This window comes from Boleophthalmus pectinirostris, unplaced genomic scaffold, assembly GCF_026225935.1.
Source record: "Boleophthalmus pectinirostris isolate CB_2022bp ecotype Guang Dong unplaced genomic scaffold, ASM2622593v1 HiC_scaffold_20, whole genome shotgun sequence".
In the NCBI taxonomy this organism is placed as follows: Eukaryota; Metazoa; Chordata; class Actinopteri; order Gobiiformes; family Gobiidae; genus Boleophthalmus; species Boleophthalmus pectinirostris.
Genome location: NW_026571153.1, coordinates 27,523,537 through 27,548,247, shown reverse-complemented (window position 1 = coordinate 27,548,247; position 24,711 = coordinate 27,523,537). Strand labels below are relative to the sequence as shown.

The 24,711-nt window shown below is 40.5% G+C and overlaps 1 protein-coding gene across 1 annotated transcript in view; it reads right to left on the bottom strand.

Annotated features, from left to right (window-relative positions):
* Window positions 1–24,711, bottom strand: part of fgf11a (fibroblast growth factor 11a) — a 218,019-nt gene that overhangs the window by 77,742 nt on the left and 115,566 nt on the right. The window contains exon 3 of the mRNA XM_020922256.2: window positions 960–1,063. Within this exon, the coding sequence (XP_020777915.2) occupies window positions 960–1,063 (104 nt within the window). The remainder of the gene's footprint in view (window positions 1–959; window positions 1,064–24,711) is intronic.

Sequence of the window (24,711 nt, the reverse complement as noted above, 5' to 3'; positions counted from 1 at the left end):
TGATACTGCTGTTCAGGAAAAGTTCATTTCCTTCCTGTGAATGGGAGTTTTAAAGTATCAATATCCGTGCAAAATGAGCATCTAGCATCTCTCCTTAACATGGCTTTATACATATTCCAATAAGAAGAAAATTCCAAATCCACATTCTCAACAAACAGAATAAATAAAAAAAATGTAAATCAGCACAACTAAACAAGAGCAGCTTATTCCATAATCTCATCAAAAGCCTTCAAAGACTTTAATATCCAACAATGATATGTTTGGAAACAGTTTATCATGGTTCCTCAACATAACTTAGTGACAACAAACTACAACTGACTTCACATTTCACATTCTTAACAAACATAATGAATAAAAAAAAATGAAAATCAGCAAAACCAAAATAAAGCAGCCTTTTCAAACCCATACCAAGAATTGTGGATACTCAACAATTTCTGAGAAGTTCTGAAACAGTATCATGGTGCCGGTAGAAATCACCACTATGATTTTCGGAAATACTGTAGAATTTGACACAAAACGCACAATCTCAACAGACTTAATAAATCAAAAGAAATGCACGAGCAGAACCAAATACAGCAACTCAAAACTTTATCAAAGACTTTCGAAGATACTCAGCAGTCTTTTGAAAAGTTTGGAAACAGCTTATCTTGGATTCAGGTACAATTCCTTCACATGACTTACCAACAAACTGGATATTTTTATGCACAATTCAAATACCAAAATAGAATATAGCAGTCTTTCCAAAAACCCTAACAAGGATCTTAGAAATCCAACAATTTCTTGAACATTTCACAAATTTTCATGCACACTAAGACTCATTTTTATGGAAAATGCTGAGCAAACAGCAAAACCAAAATAACAGCCTCTCCGAAACATGAACGATCTTTTGAAAAGTTTGGAAACAGTGTATCGTGGTTGCTGGTACAATTCCTCCGCAGACGGGACTTTGTTGGACTTACCGATGTGTAGAGGTAGCCCTCGCTGTTCATGGCCACGTACAGTCCCGTCTTGGTGCTCTGGATGGCCACTATCCTCAGCCCCACAGGAATCAAGTTGAACTGCACTGGAACACACAACAACACAAAGTCATGACTGAATGAGACTGAAGCATATGTCGTTTTTACAACCAAATAAAAGCACTGAAATGAGATGGAAGAGACGGTGCAAAGAAAAAACAGAGGTCCCACAAACCTCCCCATGTTAGCTGGGAGGGAATTTGTGGACTATCATAAGGATTAGTCCGATGAGGTTCATTTGGTCTTCCGATAATTTATGTTATTAGGTTCTTTTTTCAGACCAAGAGTTTGTTTTCATACCTGACAGTTTCGACTGCTCACTAGCGTCTTCCTCAGAGTCACGTGATGTTGCTGTGACGTGTCTGTTCAGCTGATTTAAACAGGTTTTGGCGCTGTCTTCCTACCAGTGGAGGCAGGACGACAGCGCCATCTGCAGTCCCACTTCCTCAGGACAATATCCCAGGTGTGTGAGAGTAAAAAAGCCCCTCGTCCCGATTTATCGTCCTGTAGGCACCTTTCCATGTTTCGATTGCCTCTTTAATCCAGCAGCGATGTTTGTTTTCCTCTGTCCCAACGATGTTTGCTCCATCCCAGTCCAGAATGTGGTTCTTTCTTTTACAGTGGTCAGAAATGGCCGATTTGAGTTGTTCTTGTTCTGCTTTTTGTTTTGTTGCTCATGTGCACGCCTTTGCTGTTTCCTTCTCGCATTCTGTTCTGGTTCTATTTTATCTTTTGGGTGGATGAGTAATTACCTGAAGAAGTGGGACTGCAGATGGCGCTGTCGTCCTGCCTCCACCGGTAGGAAAACAGCGCCAAAACCTGTATAAATCAGCTGACCAGACACATCACAGCAACATCACGTGATCACTCTGAGGAAGACGCTAGTGAGCAGTCGAAACTGTCAGGTATGAAAACAAACTCTTGGTCTGAAAAAAGAACCTAATAACATGTATCATAAGGATTGTGCACTTCTGGAAAAGATTAGATTTTTGGCAGGGTGTTAGATTTGGGCCTAAAGTTTTTAAAAATCCATGGATACAAGTTGGGATCGCCCCCTAGTGGCTGGTACATAAAATCCAAACTCGCCCCCTGCAAAAAAAGAAAAGGTTTCCAGGCTTTCTTTGTCTTAAATTGACTTTATAAAAGGAATGTGATTTCAATAATATCTTCCTATTTATTTTCATGTCACATTTATTATGTGGTTCTCCTCCTACGACCTGCATCCCCATGTGCACAACACATTCTGGGTCTGGACCACAACACAATTTTTTTTCTCTACAAGGTCCTGGTGTATGAGGTCATTATACTGCCACTTTAAAAAAATCTATTAAATTTCATGGCTAATTCTTGTTCAGATGCATATGCACGTGTTCAATGTCTACTATGGAAGTCAGTAACACTAACAATGTAGATAATGTAATGTAAATATGCAGGAGTTAGTTTAGTTGAAAATGTTCATGTTAGCAAAAATGTAAGAATGAAATTGTATTTTGGCATGGTTTTAGTAGAAAATAAGTGTTTATTATAGTACAGACAGATGAAGCATGTCCATTAAACAAATATACATAGATTTGTAAGTATTTATTTTTTCTCATGATGTGTTTTTCCAGAGAGCTTATCCCTGTCACAAGAAGTGTTGGGGAGTAACAGATTACATGTACCAGAGTTACGTAATCAGAGTACAAATTATGAGTAACTGTATTCAGTTACAGTTACTGTTTCAGTGAGTGGTAATTGGATTACAGTTATTTTGTTGAAGTAAATGGATTACACGACAGTATTTTCCTGTTTTCACATTTCGGGCTATATCCCTTTTTTTTTTTTTTTTTTTTTCTTTTTTTTCTCCCGATAATTCCACTCATTGCTGGACACTAAACCAGGTCCAAATAAGGTCTAAACCAAGACTAAACCAGGACTAAAACCAGGTTTAAACTAGGTCCAAACCAGGTCTAAATCAGGATTTAACAGGACTAAATCATGCTGCATGGGCTGAGTCTCCTCCTCTTCTATCAATAATACTTTTAATTTGGTTAAGTAAAGACTGGGTTTTTTATTTTCTTTAAGCAGACAAAACATCTTATGTGAAGATATCCGAGTCTTTGCTTCTCTACAGCAAATCAAGTAATCCACAGTATTCAGATTACGTTACTCACTTTAAGTAATTTAATGGATCATGTTACAAACTACATTTTGGGGTATGTAATCTGTAATCTGTAGGAGAATACATTTTAAAAGTCACCTTCCCAACACTGCTCACAAGCAATGGAGTTACTTTAGTCATTTGATGGAAAAAAGTCTGAGGTGGAAAACTGATCAGACATCGATGATGCTGTGAGGATCCTGAATATCATCCCTCAATGTTCAGTCTGCAGGCAATGCACAAACGGTGGTGGTATTTATTTATTAACCTTTTTAATAATTTATTCTTTTAACTCTAATGTTTGGTGTATTTGTTTTGGAAATAAAGCAAATCGCACTGACAAATTCTGAATTTCTGCTCATTCCAGGCAGGGTGGGGCACCACAAAGCATTTGTGCTCAGGGCATCCAAATGCCAAATGAGTATTTCTGAAGAGTTTTTGACACAATTCTTTTGCTCTCCTTTCCAAACTTGTTCCGAAATCTGCAGAATTTAGACTTGTTTACAATGTGCACACTGAATAGGGTTTCTCTAAAATGTAAAACACAAATCTAGTGACAATCAAACTGTGGTAAAAAATTAATAAAATAAATAAATAATATAATAATAATAATAATAATAATAATAATAATAATAATAATAATAATAATAATAATAATAATAATAATAAATAATAAATAAATAAATAAAATAAAATAAAAATAAATAAATAAATAAATAAATAAAAAAATAAAAACATGTTTTTAAGATCTTTGATGCTGGTTCCAGAACTTGCAAACAACACATACAAAGATCTAAATTCAAACAGAACCACTTATAAAGCACCAACAAACTGTTTATCCGCCTTTTTACATTATAAGCGACAGGCTCCTCTCTGCATGTAGCCCTGAATCTCTCCAGTTGAACCTTGGTTTTACATTTTGCATAAACTTCAAGTATTTGTTACTGTCCCACACGCCCAGGGCATTTCCATTCAAGGTCATGCCCAGGATGTGTGCACATTCTGGGCATGTGTCAGAGGAACCACAGTCCTGGAGCTCACAGCACAGACATGATCACCCCAAGTTCAGCTGTGATTGTAACACTTAAAAAATAATAGTAATAAAAGGTGCACTATGTAACTTCTAAGGTAGAGGGTCTGCTACTTTCTTGTCTCCATGGAGATGTTATTTCTTAGCCTGGAATTTTCCACAGTAGTGCATTAAACATATACCCCTTTGTTCAATTACAGGTGTTTCATTGCTCAAAAATACCTTAAAAAACATAAATTCTTACCATGTGCAGGCTTGCTTCTCCATAGATCTGACCAAGATGGACCCTCCACCAGAACAGTGACACAGTGCACCTTTAAATACCCCCCAAAAAGAATTACAAATCAAGGTACCAATGTTTTAAAAAGTGATCATATTTCAAGTTAATCAGATTTGAGTGAAGGGATCAAATAAACCTAAATCAACACTAAACATGACACAGAAGTAAACAACACAACACAACATACAAAAAAATAAAATACATGGACAAGTGTTTAATGTGCACAATGCCATTCACTGCTATTAGGAGAATCAATATTTAATTAAAACCATGCCAACATAATGAATCACAGTGTATGTTTCAGATGAAGGGCAGACTGTTAACACCCACATCCATCAGCTTCATCTGGGCAAATATTTAAAGAAGAAATGATCTGTAAATGAGTTTATATCAGTAGTATAACGCCGCTACTTCATTATAATGTTTGCTCAGAGTAGTATTACAATCAGCTTTCACTTTCTCTGTGATTGTCGGATTAGCCAATTAGGGACATGCATGCATACAAAGAAAAAGACAGGTAAAAAACAATATGACGTGACTGAAAATCAAGTCTGTTCAAGGGCCCATATTACTCTATTTTCTGAAGCACATCACAAGTTGGAACAGAGTCTGGTCTTTGTTACAATGTTCTTTTCTTATCAAAAACAAAAACTGCACCGATCCGTGAGATTGACAGGTGGATCGGTGCAGCGTCTGCAGTGATGCGGTCGCTGTATCGGAGCGTTGTGGTGAAGAAGGAGCTGAGTCCAAAGGCGACGCTTTCAATTTATGGGTCAGTCTTCGTTCCTCCCCTCACCTCTGGTCATGAGCTCTGGGTAATGACCAAAAGGACCAGATCGCCGATACAAGTGGCTGAAATGAGTTTCCTCTGCAGGGTGGCTGGGCGCTCCCTTAGAGATAGGGTGAGGAGCTCAGTCACATGGGAGGAGCTCGGAGTAGAGCCGCTGCTCCTCCATGCTGAGAGGAGCAGCTGAGGTGGCTCAGATATCTGTTCCGGATGCCTCCTGGGCGTCTCCCTCAGGAGGTGTTCTGGGCATGTCCCACAGAGAGGAGACCCCGGGGAAGACCCAGGACACACTGTAGGGACTATGTCTCTCGGCTGGTCTGGGAACACCTCGGGGTCCCCCTGGTGGAGCTGGAGGAAGTGTGTGAGTCCCTGCTTAGACTCACACACTTCCTGCTTAGTCTGCGAGTCCCTTCTTAGACTACTGCCTCCGCAACCCGGCCCCGGATAAAGCAGAAGAAAATGGATGGATGAGTTTGTGTGTTAAGTTGCTGAGTTCTTCTCTCAAATGAAAAACACTCTGTTCCAACTTGTGATGTGCTTCACAGTGTTTTTAACCTCCACACACTTTTACGAGAATCATTTGAATAATTTCAGACCTGGAATTGCAAATCTCACAAGGTGGAACAGAGCATTTTGAGCTTTGGAGATGTAAACAGTTTAATAATAAAGTGTTACTTAAACATGCCTGAATGAAACAAAACATAACTCCAGATCTGATTTTGAGGGGGTAACAACATTCTAACACTTCTTCAGGCTCCTACGAGTCAATTTTGCATCATATAGGACCTTTAATTTGATGTGGGACAAGTTTCATTTATTTCAAAAAGGAGCAAACAGGAGCTCCTTCGTTTCACATGCATCATAGACAAAAACAAATGTGACTGACAGACAACAAGAAGAATACAAAACATCTGAAATTATAGTTACAGATATTATCCTAAGTTTTCAGGATTCTAACTCGCCCTGGTTTCCCACATAGACCATAGACCATAAGTGGACAGAACTAACCCACTAGCCGCTAGTTCCAACTAGGAAGTGAGCATGGGTGAGATTTGGCTCCATCAACTCTGGCTCCAATTCACTTTTTATTGAAAAATCATGGCGACTCTCTCTGTACCTGCAGCTGTCAGGCTCCTCATTCAGACCTTAAAATATTCATTTTAATCTGCTCTACGTCATTCTGTTTTTTTTTTTATTTTATTAATTTTATTTTTTTTCACAGTTTTGTCAATAAACCAAGATATGAACATTAATAACAGACCAATAAGATGCCCCAGAAAAGTTACACAATGCACCTTTAAATATCCCCCAAAATGAATAATAAATCCAAGTGGCAATATTTTTGAAAAGATTTTTCAAGATTTCAAGATTTCAAGTTCATCAGATTTGCAGTCATGGAAACAAAGTACAAAAGTGCATGTATGTATGTATGTATGTATCTTCACTTAAGTCAGTTATACAGTGGATACTTTTTATTTACGGTAGTATGAAAGTGGTGCGTGCGTGTGCGTGCGTGTGCGTGTGTGCGTGTGCGTGCGTGTGTGTGTGTGCGTGTGTGTGTGTGTGTGTGTGTGTGTGTGTGTGTGGTGTGCGTGTGTGTGTGTGTGTGTGCGTGCGTGTGCATGTGTGTGTGTGTGTGTGTGTGTGTGTGTGTGTGTGTGCGTGCGTGTGTGTGTGTGTGTGCGTGTGTGTGAGTGGTGGTGGTGGTCGGAGCGACCGATGACGCTGATTGGCAGCTGCGCTTCTGTCAGTCTGCCCCAGGGCAGCTGTGGCTACAACAGTAGTTTACCACCACCGGGTCTGGAGTAATGCTGAATAATCATCTGTAAATCGTCTTTGTGACATATGTCTGTGAAAAGCGCTGTATAAATAAAGACTTACATAAATGTACTTATTTTTACTTCATTACATTTGAGAATTTGTACTTTCTGCACTTTCTGCTCTGCATTTTATATCTGAAAAGTAAAAAGTACTTTTCTTCAAGGCTGAGACTTATTTTTAGCTCATTTCTCTTGAGTTTCTGTCCCAAAACAGTTAGAAAAAATAAAAAGTCACTTAACATCAGTGACATTGTTATAATGTGGCCTCTTTCCCCAAGGTCACTCTGGCTAATGTTAGCACCAGGTTCAAAAGTGTTATACATTCAACAAGCTCGCTCCGGATTGCCAGATTATCTGATACAACCGCCGGCCTCGATAAGCTTCATCTGGCTGGAGCTGAACACTCCAGGTGACGTCACGCTCCCTCAGTCCCTCACTCCTGTAGACAGTCTGTGGTCTCTCAGCACAACGCCACAAAATGCCAAGTTATAATGTGGAATTTAAAGATGCAAATGTCCCTGCTGATAAATGCTCCTCACCTTTCACTCCCTCCAAGAGCATGTGTATGTGTGTGTGTGTGTGTGTGTGTGTGTGTGTGTGCATATGTGTGTGTCATATGTGTGTGTGTCCAGGGCCCTGGTCCTGTCCGCTCCATTGATTGGTCCACGTCAAACAGTTGGATTCACAAATGACCATGTGTGAGTGAAGACTGCGGTCTGGAAGACGGATAGAGCGAGGAGCACACACCGTCCTCTGTGTGTGTGTCCGACTACACACAACAAGACACACTTCTTCACTTTAATGACTCATTCAAATGAAGGCGGCCGATCAGAAGTCACCTTTTCATTTTGTCATGTTGTCCACAACAGGCAAATCCTCCAGCGAGGTCAGCAGTGAGGTCAGGGCTTTTGAATCTTTTTTGACCTTTGTTCTGTAAAAAGTAACTTTGTGCCAATCTCATATTAAAGGTTTTATATTCTTCTGATGTTGTGGTTCTTAGGAGGGAGCCTGCAGTTATACTTTGGGCCCTGGCTGACATTTGCTTGATGATATTTTTTCATGAGGATAGAAAATAATAACTGAAGATTATAATTTGACTTTGTGTTTGGACATGGGCAGCAGATATGTCACACACTAAAAAAACACTTCTGGGGTAGTAAAATATACTAAATCAACTGTGGTCATTTTTACACTGAAATAACAGAATTCTGTGAGAACTGCAACTTAATAGAAATACCTTTAATACCTTTAATAGAAACTGGTCACATTTTTCTATAGCACTTTTCCACCTTCAAGGCTCAAAGCGTTTACAACAAGGAACCACTCACCCATTTACACACACATTCACACACTGGGGATGAGGTGGGTTAAGTGTCTTGCCCAAGGACACAATGCATTCATCTATGGGAGCTGGAATCTCACCACCAACCTGTGAGTCATTGGATCTGACCGCTCAACCAATGATGTTTTTGCCAAGAGCGAGATTTGAACTGCTAACTTTCAGAGCTACTGCCGCCCAGTAGTGCAGTTGGTAGAGCATACTTATTTTACTCATGTACTTGAGTAGTCGTCTTTATAATCACCAACACGTTTTAAAGGTTTTACAGTTGCTACTCACAAACCCAGAAATACTAATTAAGTGTTTATAGATCAGTCTCTGTATTTGGTGGACACAGATTTGAGGTTGGAGCAGCAGGAGCTGAGCCTCTGTCCACTGATGTGATCATTGGCTCTTGGAATCCTGCTCTCGAAATAAAAAAAAACATCACTGGTAGAACAGTCAGATCCACTGACCTACAGGCTGGCAGTGAGATTCCAGTTCCTACAGATAAATACTGTTGTTGTGTCCTTGGCAAGACACTTAACCCACCTCGCCTCCAGTGTCTGTGTACTCTGGGGTGAGTGGTTCTTTGTTGTAAAGCACTTTGAGACTTGAAGATGGAAAAGTGCTCCATAAAAATGAACCATTTATTCTACATCAGTAAAAACTAGACCTATAATATTTACTTCATTATTTCATCGCAGCAATGCAATTCATTATGACAATATTTGATATAGTTTACTTTATTTATTTACATAAATACAACTTCTAACTTAAAAAAAAAGAGTAACAATTACTCTTAATAAATTTCCTGACTGTTAATGGTGGTGTTAAGTGCATTTTATGTAATACTGACAAGTAAACTGTACCTGATATTACAGCAGGAACATTTAGGGTTCGGGTTAAAAAGTATGAATGCAAATTGTTAAGAGGATTTATTCTACTAAATCTTACAAGTGATTTTTTTCAGTGTACTGTATGTAGATATGTCTGAAACTGTTACCTAATAACCATCATGTCAAAGTTTGGGGGCAGAATCTAAATTTTAAACTGCAGAATAGTTAGAATTGAACAAATACAAATACATGACAATACCTTGTGCATGAACTGCTTCTACCAGGAGACACTGAATGGCAAGTATGCCATTTTAGAACTCAAATCTGCATCCTGCATTTTTAAACTTTTCTTCTCAACTTTTTTTTTTTCTTTTTTTCCCACAAACTGCTACTTCAGTCTCAGATAAATATCTACCACGGGCACTGTCCCTGACTCACACCAGACTGATGTGTGTCGCTCTGATCTGAGTTCTACACATTAACAATCTGGAACAGTTCTGAGTGAAAGAGATGGAAAAACGCTGAATGTCAAGAGGATTATTTGAATGTGATTGGTCGAAGCGTCACAAGAGCAGAACAAGCCAAAAAAATCTGACTTTAGTTAAATCCAGTTGAGAGAAAAACTCAGACATCATCCCTGTCCACAAATGGGCAAAGCTCTTCACTTCTGCACGTTTATCACAAACTAAATATTCTGTATTGTTGTTAAATCAGGCTAAAGTGCGTCTGTAGGGGTTGCTATATTTGTTTTGGTTTGTTTGTGTGCTTCGTCTTTGGCCTCTGAACAAACCTCTAACTATCCCACAGAAGCGAGTAAAAAAACATGAACACCTGTCACTCTTATATGAGCATTTCTGTATTTTCCGAGCTTTCTGTCCTTCCTGCGACCTTTTCCTGAAGATTAATCAAAAGTGTAGCGCTTCTAATTCCACGCTACAGACAATTCACCGCGGGATCACCTTTAATACCCAGACACGTACGGTGACCAGAGGGGGCGCTGTGTGGTGACTCTCCTGGTACTGGATTGGTTCTGCGCACACCTGTGGAGTTCAAACTGAGACAAGCTTATGGTCAAACCGCCGAGAGTGGGATGGACAGGCAGACAGTGCTCCCCAGGTGGTGAGGGTGGGGTACTGCATGCACTCACAGTCGCTCCAGAGATTAGACAGGCCCACACTGAGACAGACTAATTCTGTCTGGGACTGAGCTGCGTGCTCTGTCACAGATGAATATAGTCAAATTAAACACAAAAAATAAGTCAATAAAAAGTCAACCAAAAAAAACAAGTCAGAGTCTGGAGCAGGGGTCGAAGAGCAACAGAAAAGAAAACACCCAAAGCCACAAAACCCTCTAAGACTCTAAAATAAAGAGAACACTGCAGATATTTAGTGTCAACCATGGATTTCTAATAAAAACTCTTTTTATTATAGTTCTATGGCTTCAACTGAACAAAGGAGAGTTTATCGCTGCTTCCTGTTTATCGTCCTGGATCAACAATGACTTTCTAAGACGCAAAAGTAAATGTGTCGCTATAAAAGAAGAGAACATGTTTGTCTACAAAACTGCAACAATTTTTCAGGTAAGTCCTTCTAGCAGCAAAACTTCAAATAAACCAGAGAGAAAAAAATATTGAAACTGAAATAGGCAAAAGACTGTTGTTTTTTTTTTTGATTGATGTTATCTGAAATAAACTAAATCTAAAATGGAAAAACAAAGTGTTTTCCTATTTTATAGTTTTTCGTGCTTAATTGAAATAAAAAACAAAAAACAAATGGTACATGGACTGTTGATGCTTACTTTCAATTGAAATACTCAGTGTCTATTTGAGTCCTCATCGTAGGGAAAAAAAAAAAATCCAAACTTAAATTATCTTCCTGCAGCGAACCAAAAATGCGTCTGCTTCTGCAGCATGCAGTCAGCTGTCAACCTGAATACAAAAAGGACTGTTTCTCTTAACAATGCACATGCAAAATAATAGCAAATTAAAATATTTATTTGACCTGATGAATGTGATTTTGCGCCTGAACCTGTAGGTGTAGGTGAGCTGCCAGATCAGTGCCGGGTGTTACACATCTGCATCGCATATTTTGAATGACAAAAATATTAACAATGTTTTAATGTTACAAGATTACCATTATCTACAAATTTAGAATTACATTTAAAAAGGAAGGAGGGTCGGGGTCTGGAGAGTGCCTCTACAGCCTCTAATTTGTGGGGAAAGTGCCTCACCACCATCATGAGCACATAATATACACCACCCCGCCTCATCTGCATATACACCACCCACCTCACCCGCACATACACCACCCACCACCCGCACATACACCACCCGCCTCACCTGCACGTACACCACCCGCCTCACCCCGCACCATACACCACCCCCTCACCTGCATGTACACCACCCCGCCTCACCCGCTCGTACACCACCTGTCTCACCCGCATATACACCACCCACCTCACCAGACTCACTACCAGCTTCATCCACTGGGCTGTTAGGATGCTGAACTCTCTCCCCTCTCAAACCCACCACGCGACCAGGAAGCAGGGATCTGTGTCTCCCCAAAGAAGAACTTTAGACTTTTCCTTTTATTATTGTTATTATTAATATTTATTTTGAAGATTTCGAGTGAGAAACACAATTTAAATTCTTCAAATGTTTCATATGAAAACTGACAATAACATTTTTGAATTTGAATTAGGAGCTGATTGCTGCCTGCTCCTCAAGGTACATGAAACTGTAGATTGAACTAAGCAAAGTTTGTACTGGTGGAACTGAAAAAAGGAGTAGAATCTTAGCAATGACGACTTGAATACAGGTGAACAGAGATTACTCAAACATGCATGAATCACTCCAAATGCAAATGGATAAATGAGAAGGGGAAACTACTAGAACACGGGTAAAAGCTCTAAAGAGTTGCATAGTTGGTCTCCTTTCTATCACTCTTCCTTCAGCACATCACTGAAAAAACCTCCTGTCAGGTTTAAGGCGTCAAAGTTTCTCCATTTTGCTCTGTATCCTTCCTCACTTCTTTCTTAAACATCCAACATGTTATCTCTGTCTCATTTCTCTGCACTGTTCCATTCGTGTCTCGGAGCACTCGATACAGAGTTCAATAAGTTGTAACTATTCTTTAGACCTGATTTCCCCCGAGGTGCATGTGTCTTCTCCCTTCATGCATTATTCAACTTAAACTTCCAACTTTTGTCCATTTGTCTTACTTCCTCACCCCATTGTCATCATTCGTCTTCCCTTTTTCTCCAGTCCCTTCAATAATTCCGTTTAAAATCTTTCAGGTTAAGAGGCCTTCAAGAATCGGATATCGAAAAAAAAACAAAAAACTTTGACAATAGTTCCATCACCTCCTGAGCAGTCTTTTGAGCTCTCATTCCTTCTCATTGCGGTTTATATTTAATCTTTAAGTCCTGGTAGGATTGTTGTCCATAAATTTGCCTCGATTTTGACAATGCGCCGTTTGCCACGTGTCAATCAAACCCAGCTGAAATACCAACATTTGCATGAAAGTTTCAATAGTGTCTGGGTTGCACAAAAGTTTTAGTAGACAATAGATAGAAGCTCCCTTGAAAGAAAATTAAAGCTGCAGTGTGTAACCTTTAGGTGCTACTTTTAAATAACTACACACTTATTATCTTTAAAGGAGATATATTGTGCAGAATTGACTTTTCAGCGCTTTTACGGTGTTACAGTTTTTTCCTTCTCATTTACTTTCTCGAAGTTGTATTCAGAGTGACTCATGCATCAAGTCATCTTACTTCTCTTGTATTCAACCCAAAAAGGTAGATAGTCCTGACCAAGCCTAGCAACAAGATCATGGAGATTAGAACATGGAAACCCGACCGAAGTCCGACGGTGTTAGGGTTAAGGAGCCTCTTTGAGACTCTTAAGTGTTCAAAGATCAGACTCTGCACTTCTAGTTTAGATCCAAGTCCAGACTGTGTTATTATTATTTGTGAAATGTGGTGGAAAACTTCAGATACAGAATTTTTAAAGTGTAAAAGATTGGAGATAAAGTAGAATCACTATCACTAATCTGCAGCTTCACTTCGATCCGTGTGCTGTGTGGATGTAAACAGACACGTGTGAACTACTTTTGCCTTTTTACTTTTAAAGAACATTCCAAACTGGATTAATAGCTCTGTTTTATGGACTGGATGTCATTATTTACGAAGGACAATTTCTATGGATAAAGTGGATGAGACGCTGCAATTTAAATGTACCACTTTACGAGAGGGGAGGAATAAAGTCTTCCATTATTTTCACTCTATCCTGAGTTTGTATTTTGCGTTTCTGTATTGTTTAGACCAGGGGTGTCAAACTCATTTTGGTCCAGGGGCCGTATCCAACCTACTTTGATCCCAAAGGGGCCGGATCAGAAAACTCATGTCATATAAACCCCAAAAATAACAATAAGTTCAACTATTTGTGCAGAGAAACACAAATCTATTACAGAAATCTTTTTTAATTGATGAACTCTTTCTTTTACAAAATATTATAATATTATGAACAACCTGAAACTTTAAGAAAAATACAATTTCAACACAATGTTTTAACATGAACTTGTATGTAAATAGGAATAAGTCAATTTTTCTTGGAAAATCCTGCACTCGGCTCCACTTTTCTCATTTTGGACATTTTGTTGATGAGGGTGTCACGGTCAACAGTCAAAACGATCGTCCTTTAAGAGCGTTTGGAAAGAGACAAGTCTTCATTTGTGCTGCTCTGGTGGGAGGGGCCACGTACAGAGACACTGGAGACACTGTTATGCTAAGCACCGCAGAAAATTACAAATATTTTAATAGAAAATATAATTCAAAAAGAAAATCAGTCGAGGGCCAGATTAAAGGTCTTGGACGCCTGTTTGACACCTGTGCGTTAGAGGAACACAAACAATATCCTACATGTGTCATTAAGCCTGTGGAAATAGTTTGATTTTACTTGTGTCGGGTTCAGTTGGATTCGGACACAAATATGTTAATGCCTGTCGGGCTCAAGTCGGATTTGATCACTGCTCTGTCGGACACAGACTGGGCTCGGACAGAAAAATTCGGCCCGATCCACACTTTGGGGAGATGGGTCCCCAGGCGCCTCACATGCTGCCCACTGCTCCTGAAGGAAATGCAATTTCCCTACAGGGACAATAAAGTACTAAATAACAAACAAAAGAAGACAACATTGCTCTGATATACCACAATTTGCAGTTAGACATTTTCTCCACAATTGTCCAACCTGATAGTCATAACACATATGATCCATGAGTGTCACAGATGTTTTTATTAGAAGATAACTACCATGAAAAGCATAAGTCGTTAGTGTGAGTGGACTCTTCTCTCCACAGATCCAAACTGTAACTTGACCTGCTGGTGTCACCTGCTTGTCTCCATGGATACTATGAAGTTTAATTCATATCCTATGCAACATTTTAAGCAAAGCACATACAAGTGTGGCTAATTCATACTGATGTTGTGTCTTTGGGCAAGAGAGGTAGATAGATCATAGATAGATGTGGCTTTGAGCATGTCCCACCTCCACTCAGAGGAGGGACCATGACATCTACACAACCAAAGGGAGGCATATTAGACTCATACCCTCCAAACTTTAGCCCCTAAAGGTCTGAATGATGACTTTAATTTAAGCATTTTCTTGTAAGTATCAGTTGATGATTCTGTTATTCGCCTCTGTTGGGCTGTACATGGGCTGGATTATAAGATCCATTGTGTATACCATAATTTTCGGACTAAATGGTTTGGGTCTTTCCTGTGACTTATATTCCGGTGTGACTTCTACAGGGTGACCATATTTCCATTTGTGAAAACAGGACACCTTACCAGGGGCGGGAGGTGGGGCCTCGACATTGAGCTACTCTCACCTAGCAACCTGTGTCCAAGTCATTGTTAAATGAACATTTGAGCTTCGGCATGTTGCAGACTGACCGACTGTTTGCGTCTGCTCGCTCCTTCTGAGTGCAGAGAGAGCTACAAGAATGAATTGGCCCAATTTAATGGCCCAATGAAAGATCATGAAAACCTGGACATTTCTGCACCACTGAACAATTTAACATTTAAACAAAGTTATAAAGACGACTGAGAAGACTGAACACAAATGCCCTCAAGAAGAAAATCATATTTTGCAGATTACAAACTACAAGTCATGAAATCTGTAGCTGAAAATGATGATCGAGCAGCAGAAAGAAAGTTTGGAGTGAGTTAGAAACTTGTGACACCAGGAGGATGCACCATGAAACTTTCCTGAAGTCACTGGATGGATGGACAAAGTCTGGACTTCAGTGACACTGAAACCATCCTGTCGGAGATTCAGAAAGACCAGAATAATTCTAACTGGAACTGATGCTGAGTCTGACGACAGCAACACAGAAGAGGAAGCTGCGCTCTGTTTACCTCCGGAGGTCGTGGAGTTGTTCAGAAGTGACACCGAGGATGAAGAATTGAATGGATTTAGTGATTTGGAGTGAGATGGAGAGTTTGGTAAACTTGTTCTGTTCTGTTGTTTATGTTATAGTTTATCTGAAGAACTGTTCATATGTGACGTTAACAGTCTGTTGGTCTGTCTTCTATTGTTATTACTACAACTTCACTTTACACAGGAAATGTCGGTTCCTGGTCTCTGATTTTATAAAATACATTTCACTCACTCTGCTCTCACTCTGTTTGCCTGATGAAGACCTAGTGCCGATACAATGTGTCCTAATAAATCTCATATTTTGCAAGTAAGCCGGTGTGCAGGATTGTTCTCTGTGATGTGCGAAGTTCTTATTCTTTTATAAGGCAAGATAAAAGGACAAATAAAACATAATCCTGTAAACAACAAGCTGATAGAAAAACACTGCATAAAACTCCACTTGCAGAAATCGCTATTGTAAAGGCGATTTTTGTTCACTTCAGCTGCATATGGACATTATATCACAGCATGAACCTATAACCCTGTCACATAATCTATATTTTGGAAGTTACTCGCCCATAAAGTCGACGTAGCTCTAATGAAAACATGTGCGCCGTTAGATTTGCTTAGACAATCCACACAGTCATTAGCGCTGGAATTAGCCAAACAACTAGCTCATAAATCTAGCATAAATCTCCGATCCCCGGGGCGCTCGCTAGCTCCTGCACCTCTCCTGCATCTTCCTGTCAGCGCAGTTACATAACACCACACACAGACAGGAGCAGGCTCTGACCTCCCACCAGCGGGGGGCGACACTGATGAAGGAGACAGCCGCGCCGGCCAGCTGTTCCCCCCTGGTTCTGCTGCGGAAAACACTTTGGAGTTTTGGGTTTTAGAGGTTGTGTGTATGTTTGGTTTGTTTGTTGGGTCAGTCAGAAATACACTGCAATAAAAATATGTGACAAATATTGGGAAACTTGATGACATTATCTACAGTATACAAATGCACGCACTAAACTACGCAATCTGTGCTTTACAGGTCCCACCTGCAACTAGAATCTGCTCACGCAAACCCACGTCACACCCTCTCCACACCTCCACCTCTCCATAAAAGAACAGACCACGCCCCCTCACACCTCCACCTCACCATAAAAGAACAGACCACGCCCCTCACACCTCCACCACTAAAAGAACAGACCATCACACCTCCACCTAAAGAAGACCACGCCCCTCACACCTCCACCTCACCATAAAAGAAACAGACCACGCCCCCTCACACCTCCACCTCACCATAAAAGAACAGACCACGCCCCCTCCACCTCTCCATAAAAGAACAGACCACGCCCCCTCACACCTCCACCTAACCATAAAAGAATAGACCACGCCCCCTCACACCTCCACCTCACCATAAAAGAACAGACCACGCCCCCTCACACCTCCACCTCACCATAAAAGAACAGACCACGCCCCCTCCACCTCTCCATAAAAGAACAGACCACGCCCCCTCACACCTCCACCTCACCATAAAAGAACAGACCACGCCCCCTCACACCTCCACCTCACCATAAAAGAACAGACCACGCCCTCTCCACACCTCCACCTCACCGTAAAAGAACAGACCACGCCCTCTCCACACCTCCACCTCACCATAAAAAACAGACCACGCCCCCTCCACCTCACCATAAAAGAACAGACCACGCCCCCTCCACCTCACCATAAAAGAACAGACCACGCCCCCTCCACACCTCCACCTCACCATAAAAGAACAGACCACGCCCCCTCCACACCTCCACCTTATCATAAAAGAACAGACCACGCCCCCTCCACACCTCCACCTTATCATAAAAGAACAGACCACGCCCCCTCCACACCACCTCACCATAAAAGGAGCATGTAAAGTGACTGGTGAATGAGATTTCCCTGAACATGAGGCGATGATCAGTGGGTTTGATCAAGACACGCGGGACAGAGGGAGGGGGACGCTCCACGCAGCACCACGCAGTCACGCCAGACTTAAACAAGGTTTAACAAATAAATACAAAAGTAAAAGTGACAACAGCCACTCATCAGTTCATTTAATCATATTTCATAATATTTAGGCAGCACATCTTTGCAGTAAATCTGAATTGTTTTCTTGCTGTTTCAAGAGTTTTATCGCTATATTTTTAAGTCTGCCTGTGTGTGTGTGGACTGGCCCTGTTTATATATATATATATATATATATATATATATATATATATATATATATATATATATATATATATATATATATATATATATATATATATATATATACATATATATGCATATATATAGATATATATATATAGATATATAGATATGCACACATAGATATGTGCACGCAGGCATCTGAATGGTTAAATTAGAAGTGCGTGCGAGAGATTCAGATGCCCTCCCCTGGTGAGTGAAAGGAGTTAGGGAGGGATACGAGGATACAAGGACACAGATTTAGCATGAAACACATCAGATACAGATCAGGCTCTGTTATTCAGCAAATGGAAGTCCTCTGTGAGTCCTGAGGTCTGGGTCTGACCTCTGTGAGTGTGGGTCTGGGTCGGGACGTGCACGGGCATTATTCTGTTCTCCATACTGTCAGAGAGCAGCTCTCATTTGTCAGAGCTCCCCGTTACACAAAAATGTAGAGAATATTTAAGGTTCGGGTCAGGTTTGGGCAGTAGGCTTCGTGTCGTGCGCAGACTCGGGTCCACTCTGCCGCTCGGTGCGAAAAGACTAAAGTAAAAGTGTTAAAGTTGCATTCATTAAATCAAAGCCTGGCTCCTACAGTGTCCAAGGGAAGAGTTTTCTCTCAGGTCGGGTCATTATTTTGTCCTCTGCGTTGGGTCACAGTCTGTGTTTTATATGAGTCTGTGGTTGCGGTGTGGACTGTGGGAGACCCTGCGCTGCACCGGGTCCGGGAACGTGGCCGCGTTCGTGCACAAGTTTCAAATGTATAATATTGTGGAGAATAATGAGTGGAATAAACAGCCCTTCTCCCTGTTTTGGTGAACCAAACGCTTAAATGCACCAATCTGAAGGTCATTATTTTATATAGTTCCTGAACAAACTCTTCCTCAAACTTTGTTCACTTCTGCTCCTCTTCACGAGTGTTGCTTTTTCCCCATGTCTCCAGACTCCAGACTAGAGTTTACAGGAGGTCCTGAGTTGGTGTAGAGTTAAGCAAAGCGTCACGCATGGAACTATATTAATTAACTATAACTTGCATATACTATAACTTTCCAAAATATAACAGTTTGAAAATGACAAAAAATACTGCATGGTTCAGGAACACTCCCTAAAGTTTCAGTGACAGTTAAATACACAGTGATAGATTATTCAAATCATAAGTCAGAGACATTTTCAATTTTTTTTTTTATTTACCCAAGAATTCTTTTTTTTACTCAATTTTTAAAATGCCTTTACAAAGATCTCTGATTGTCATGAAAGGTCAGTGTCTCTGAGCTTGTATCTTTTGCCTCTGATTTGATCCATACCTCCCTGACCATTTTGTCTTCCGCCCCCTCTTTCCTACTTACAGAAGCCCAAAGGGGACATCATACAACTATTCCGAGGTCGTCCTTTGTCCTCGTCCACCTCTTTGGGGATAGTTCTGCTTGCTCTTGTTCCTATTATAGCTGTATCCGGACGCAGCGCTGTCGGACAGAAGGCCGCGTGTCCCGGGACAGGGGGACGAGACAGGGGTGCCCTTTGTCCCCCCTCATGTTTGTCCATGACCTGTCTGTGGGAGGACATCAGCTCCACTGTCCCATTGGACCAAACAGAGCACTTCAGGACAGAGACGCAGGACTGTTGCAGGGTAGAATGCAGGGGGAGAGTCCTGGTATTCTCCATTAGACGTGAAAGAAGACACAAGCCCATAAGATGAGAAATAAGACTGGGTCCACAAGGATGAACCCAGATGACATTTTGAATATACAATGGATTACAATAAATACATAAATACAATACATAAATTGATCATTATGTTATGTTATTATGTTTTAAAGGGCCCGTCTCATGCAAAATCAACTTTTCAGAGCTTTTTTTCTAAGAGTGATGTGTGGGCCTTGTATTTGTCGCCCAAGTGGATTTTAGATTGATTCTGTGTTTTTTGAACAAATTGCAGAATATTTCTGCCACCCTCCCACGTGACAACGAACTAAAGCTGCTACAATGATGATGCAGCAGATACACCTATGATGTGTTTGATGTAGTAGAAAGCGTTTCGCACCCGCCCCCTCCCCCACTCCACCGCCTCCACCCGCATCAACTGACAATTCCCACATAAACACCTAAACAAAAGCGACAGCATAAGCTCATTGTTCTACACTGCAGTGAACACGATATAATAAGTTGATCTACTAGTGTTTATTAATACTTTACCAATCAGTAATGTTCAGCTGATGTGGACGCGGTGCTTGAGCTTCGTGCACCTCCAAGTCCTCGTCCGATTCCGGGTCCAACACATGCGGCTGAACGCGCTGTATCTCCATGATGAATAAAAGTTTATTCCTACCACTATCAGGGTGCACGTCTGTCTCCCCCTCCCTCCCTGAGATGGCGGAGGAAGGACGGCTCACTCGTCGCCTACGTCACGTTTGGAGGGCGGAGCCTGTGCTTTCTCAGGACGGGTGGGGGGAGGAGCAATAGTCGACCTTTCATAGTTCCTGGTCTGTGACTCCAAGAAATCAGTAAGATTTCAGAACTATTGTGTAATGGATGTTCCAAAACTCAAATTGTGCTTGTTTATGTGCAGAAGATACAATGTGAAAAGAATTATTTTACATGAAATGGGCCCTTTAAACAAATTATTATGATTATGATTCAAACTTTATTCTCCTGCAGTGTTATGTAATGTAATATTATGTAGTTTTTTTTTTTGTTTTTTTTTTTAAATTGGTGGTAGATCTGATTGATGAGAAATCTTGTACAATTCTTGTCTTAGGGATAAAATGCAAAAAAAAAAAAAAAAGCTAAGAAAGACATGAAAGACAAGTTAAGTTAAAAAAAAAAAAAAAGTCTTATATTACGCAAAATTGACTCTTGTGAGCTGAGCTTTAAGTCATGTCATAATGTGGTTACCTCCTCAAAAACAGACCTGGACTTGTGTTTTGTGTCATTCACACATGTTTCTCGCTCTGTGCTATGCTCTGTTCCACCTTGTGATGTCATGAAGCGGTTGTTTTCAAGTAAACAGCTCCTTTTACCTTTAGTTCCACAGAGATTGGAAATTCCAGTTCTGAAATCACTCCATTGATTCTTGTGAAGTTGTCTGGATTTTGAAAACATAATGGAGCACTTCCTATTTTACCACATGACATCACACGGTGGAACACTGTGTTTTCTGTTTGAGAGAAGAACTCACGCATGCAGGGTTTGTGTGTTAAACAACAAAACACAACTCCAGGTCTGTTTGTGATGACGAAATATTCTAACAGATGAGAAAATGGTGTAATATGAGATGTTTAAATAAATAAATAAGCAGTAGTCATGAATGCAAGTAAGGTAAAACTATCTTAAAATGTTGTTATGCCTAGTGCCGAGAATTCTACCAATGTAAATTCAATCGCATCAAGTAATGAAGGGAAGTGAAGCGAAGCAAGTGCCAAATATGCAGTTAAAGAAGGAGGAAAATGGTTTCACGCTGTTATTCCCACATGCTGCTGTTTACACACTGACATCTAATTGTTGTATTAGCGGCATAAACATTATTTTTCAAGCGTCCCACTTAGGGGTGAAACGGTTCATGTATTTCTGCTGAACCATTTCGGTACAGGACGTTTGGTTCGGCGCTGGGCTGTGCACATGTCAGTTCACTCAGTTTGTGTGCGTTTACATTCAGCCACTACATGTGCAGCTCCACGGAGGCTCGGCTCTTTAACATTCATGAGGGAACTTGTCTGTGATTGGGGCAGTGTTTCCCACAGCGCTTTATAGTTAGAGCGACCATCTTCACAACAACTGCCTCCCGCCTTAACTATGTCCCTCCAAACCACGTGAATCCTCGCAAAACTATGGTTGTCGTGGTCGAAAGTGTATTACGTTGGTTGGATTGCAATACAGACCTAGAATTAATGTGGTTTTCAATATTTAATGGTAGTATCCAATCCAACTTTATTTGTATAGCACATTTTATAAACAAAACAAAGTGCTTCACAACAATATAAAACAACTACTTGTGTACTTTCTTTTCTATTCCCTTGAGTCTTATATGTGTCTAATCCTTCATTGGTCCAGGTAGGTTCATGTTGGTCCATGTGTGTGCCCTTCTACTTGTTCTGATACAGCTCAACATCATTCTAAACACATTCAGGACAGGTTCATTTCTGTCTTGTCAACAGGACTTTCGTTATATAGATGCATCACGAATTTTGGACTTCCAGTCATTGTGCAATCCATACTGGGAAGAAGTGAGCATCAAACCACCATGTTTGTTTTCCCAGTGGGATGTGTCTATTGACAAAGCCGATCTTTTCTAGTCTTTCGAACCATATCACTTTTGTTTCTGGTTCTGATATTGTCATATTTTAGTTTTGGGATTTGGACATCGAAATTGTTTAGTTATTGGATCCTAACAGTGGAAAACAGCTTGAGAAATTTGTTCAACTCCATAAATGCAAAAAGGGAATCAGATGTGTGTGACTGCAAACCTCTGTTCAAACTGTTTCCCTTCCCAACGGAATTGAAAAATAGTGAAAGGTGAAGGCGATGGGCAGGATTGGTCCACAGGAAGGACCAAAAAGGAAACCTTTGTCTGCCTAAGAAATCATCCCAAGTTTGCAGAGAACATTTTGTATGTAGAGCGCTCAACCTTGGTTACGAATTTAAAAAGTCAATGCCAAAGTGAAAGGCACCAACTGTTCACCAAGAAACAACTTCCACTGCAAGTGACCAAGACATGATGTTGCTGTAAAACCAAAAGAACAAGAAAGTGCGAGCTCAGCCTGTTTGTCTTCTGCACCTCTCGCTTAACAAACAGGATCCTGCTTTGTTGTCGCTCCACATACAAAATATTCACTGCAAACTCAGGATGATTTAGGCAGTCAGAGGTTTCCTTTTTGGTCCTTCCTGTGGATCAATCCTGCCCATCACCTTCACCTTTAACTATTTTTTAATTCCGTTGGGAAGGGAAAGAGTTTGGACAGAGGTTTACAGTCACACAGATCTGATTCCCTTTTGCATTTATGAAGATCTCAAACTAATTTCTCAAGCCGTTTTCTGCTGTTAGGATCCAATAATCACACAATTACGATGTTCGAATCCCAAAACTAAAATATGACAATATCAGAACCAGAAACAAAAGAGATATGGTTCAAAAGACTAGAAAAGACTGGTTTTGACAACAGACGCATCCCACCGGGAAAACAAACATGGTGGTTTGATGCTCACTTTTTCGGAAAATCCTTTCCAGTATGCATTACGCAATGACCGGAAGTTCGAAATTCGTGATGCATGTATTGATACCTGCTGAAATGAGTAAATAGTTTCAATACCAGTTTTCATATCGATCAGTATGGGATTTTCAATACATTTGACAACCCTACCAGGTACCAGACACACTCCTCTACACATACACTCTAAGCTCTTTACATTTCGCACAGTCAGGTAAAGTCGGTTATCATGGCGTCAATCACTCTTGTGCTCCTGCATGAATGAATACATAATGGGAGAAGTTTACAGGATGGAGCTGTCACCTCCAGAGCAGCGTCCCCAGAGAGTACGGCAACAAGAGTGAAAAAAACTCACGCAAACAGTTTATTTACATTCTACCTCAACTTAAAGGCTCTGTACCTGATTTTTACTGCCTTAAAAATGTAAGAGTTGATTCGTTTTAAACGGTTTGCAGTGGTCCAAAGATATCCCTCACTGACCTTATTCATTCAGAGCATCCTAAACGCTTTTCACAACTTTCAGAGGTCAGAGCGGAGAACTGCGATCGCTAACGGTGCACTTCCTGATTCTCAAACAGAAACTCAAGGCATCATTCACAGTTGACCTGATGCGAGTCTGGGTTTGGTCCTGGGTTGGTTTGTTCGGGTCTAGTCCAGGTTTAGCTCTGGGTTTAGAAAATTAGAAAACGTTAAGAAAACATTTCATACTTGATTTCCGTGACTGAATAGCTATTTCAATACCCTGATGATAAGGCGTACAGCGATATGTGGGCTAAAGTTTGCAGAGTGTTTAAGTGCAGTACAGTTTGCTTTGCTTATTTTATGCCTAAATGAACATTAATCAGATCAAATGCTGATAGATTTATAAAAACACTGATTGGTCTCAATTAGTGTGATCTTGACTGCAACACTAGTGCATACCACCCCCATCTTGTCCCATTCCTCAAAGCTGGTTTTACAAATGGTACTGAATGCTACACAAAGTTATCAATGATGCAACCTTATTACTGTATTTTCTGCACTATATGGAGCTCTGGATTATAAGGCACACTGTCACTGAAATAGTCTATTTTCATACTTTTTTCACATCTAAACCGCACCGGACTATAAGGCGCACTAAACCAAACTCAGCAGTTAGATAAGACCTTTATATCCCACAAATGATATGAGATTAATGACATTAGTTTTCTAGCAGCATACTTTTACTCCTACTTGAGTCATATTTGTATTGAAATAACAGTTCTTTTACTGTATTTTCCGCACTATAGTTCGCTCTGGCGCACTGTCATTGAATGGTCTATTTTTTTTTTACTTTTTTCACATATAAACCACACCAGACTATAAGGCGCATTAAACGAAACACAACAGTTCGATAAGTCAGTCAAACTTTATTTAATGCGTTCACAATAACTCTCAAATTTGTTCAATTGTAACACATAAGAAAATCCTGTCTGAGATGCTAAATTGTTCGAGTATTCACACTAACTCATAATAGTTCAAACAGTTGAGTGATTCCGGCGTCCAGCTCACCCACATCCGTCTCGTCATTATCTGAGTCAGTGTGGTTACTGTTCCCTGGCAGTTCAGTGATGATTCTGGTCTTGGTGAAAGCTCGGACCACAGTTGATACTGATCCTTAGCCCGGGCGTCCACGATC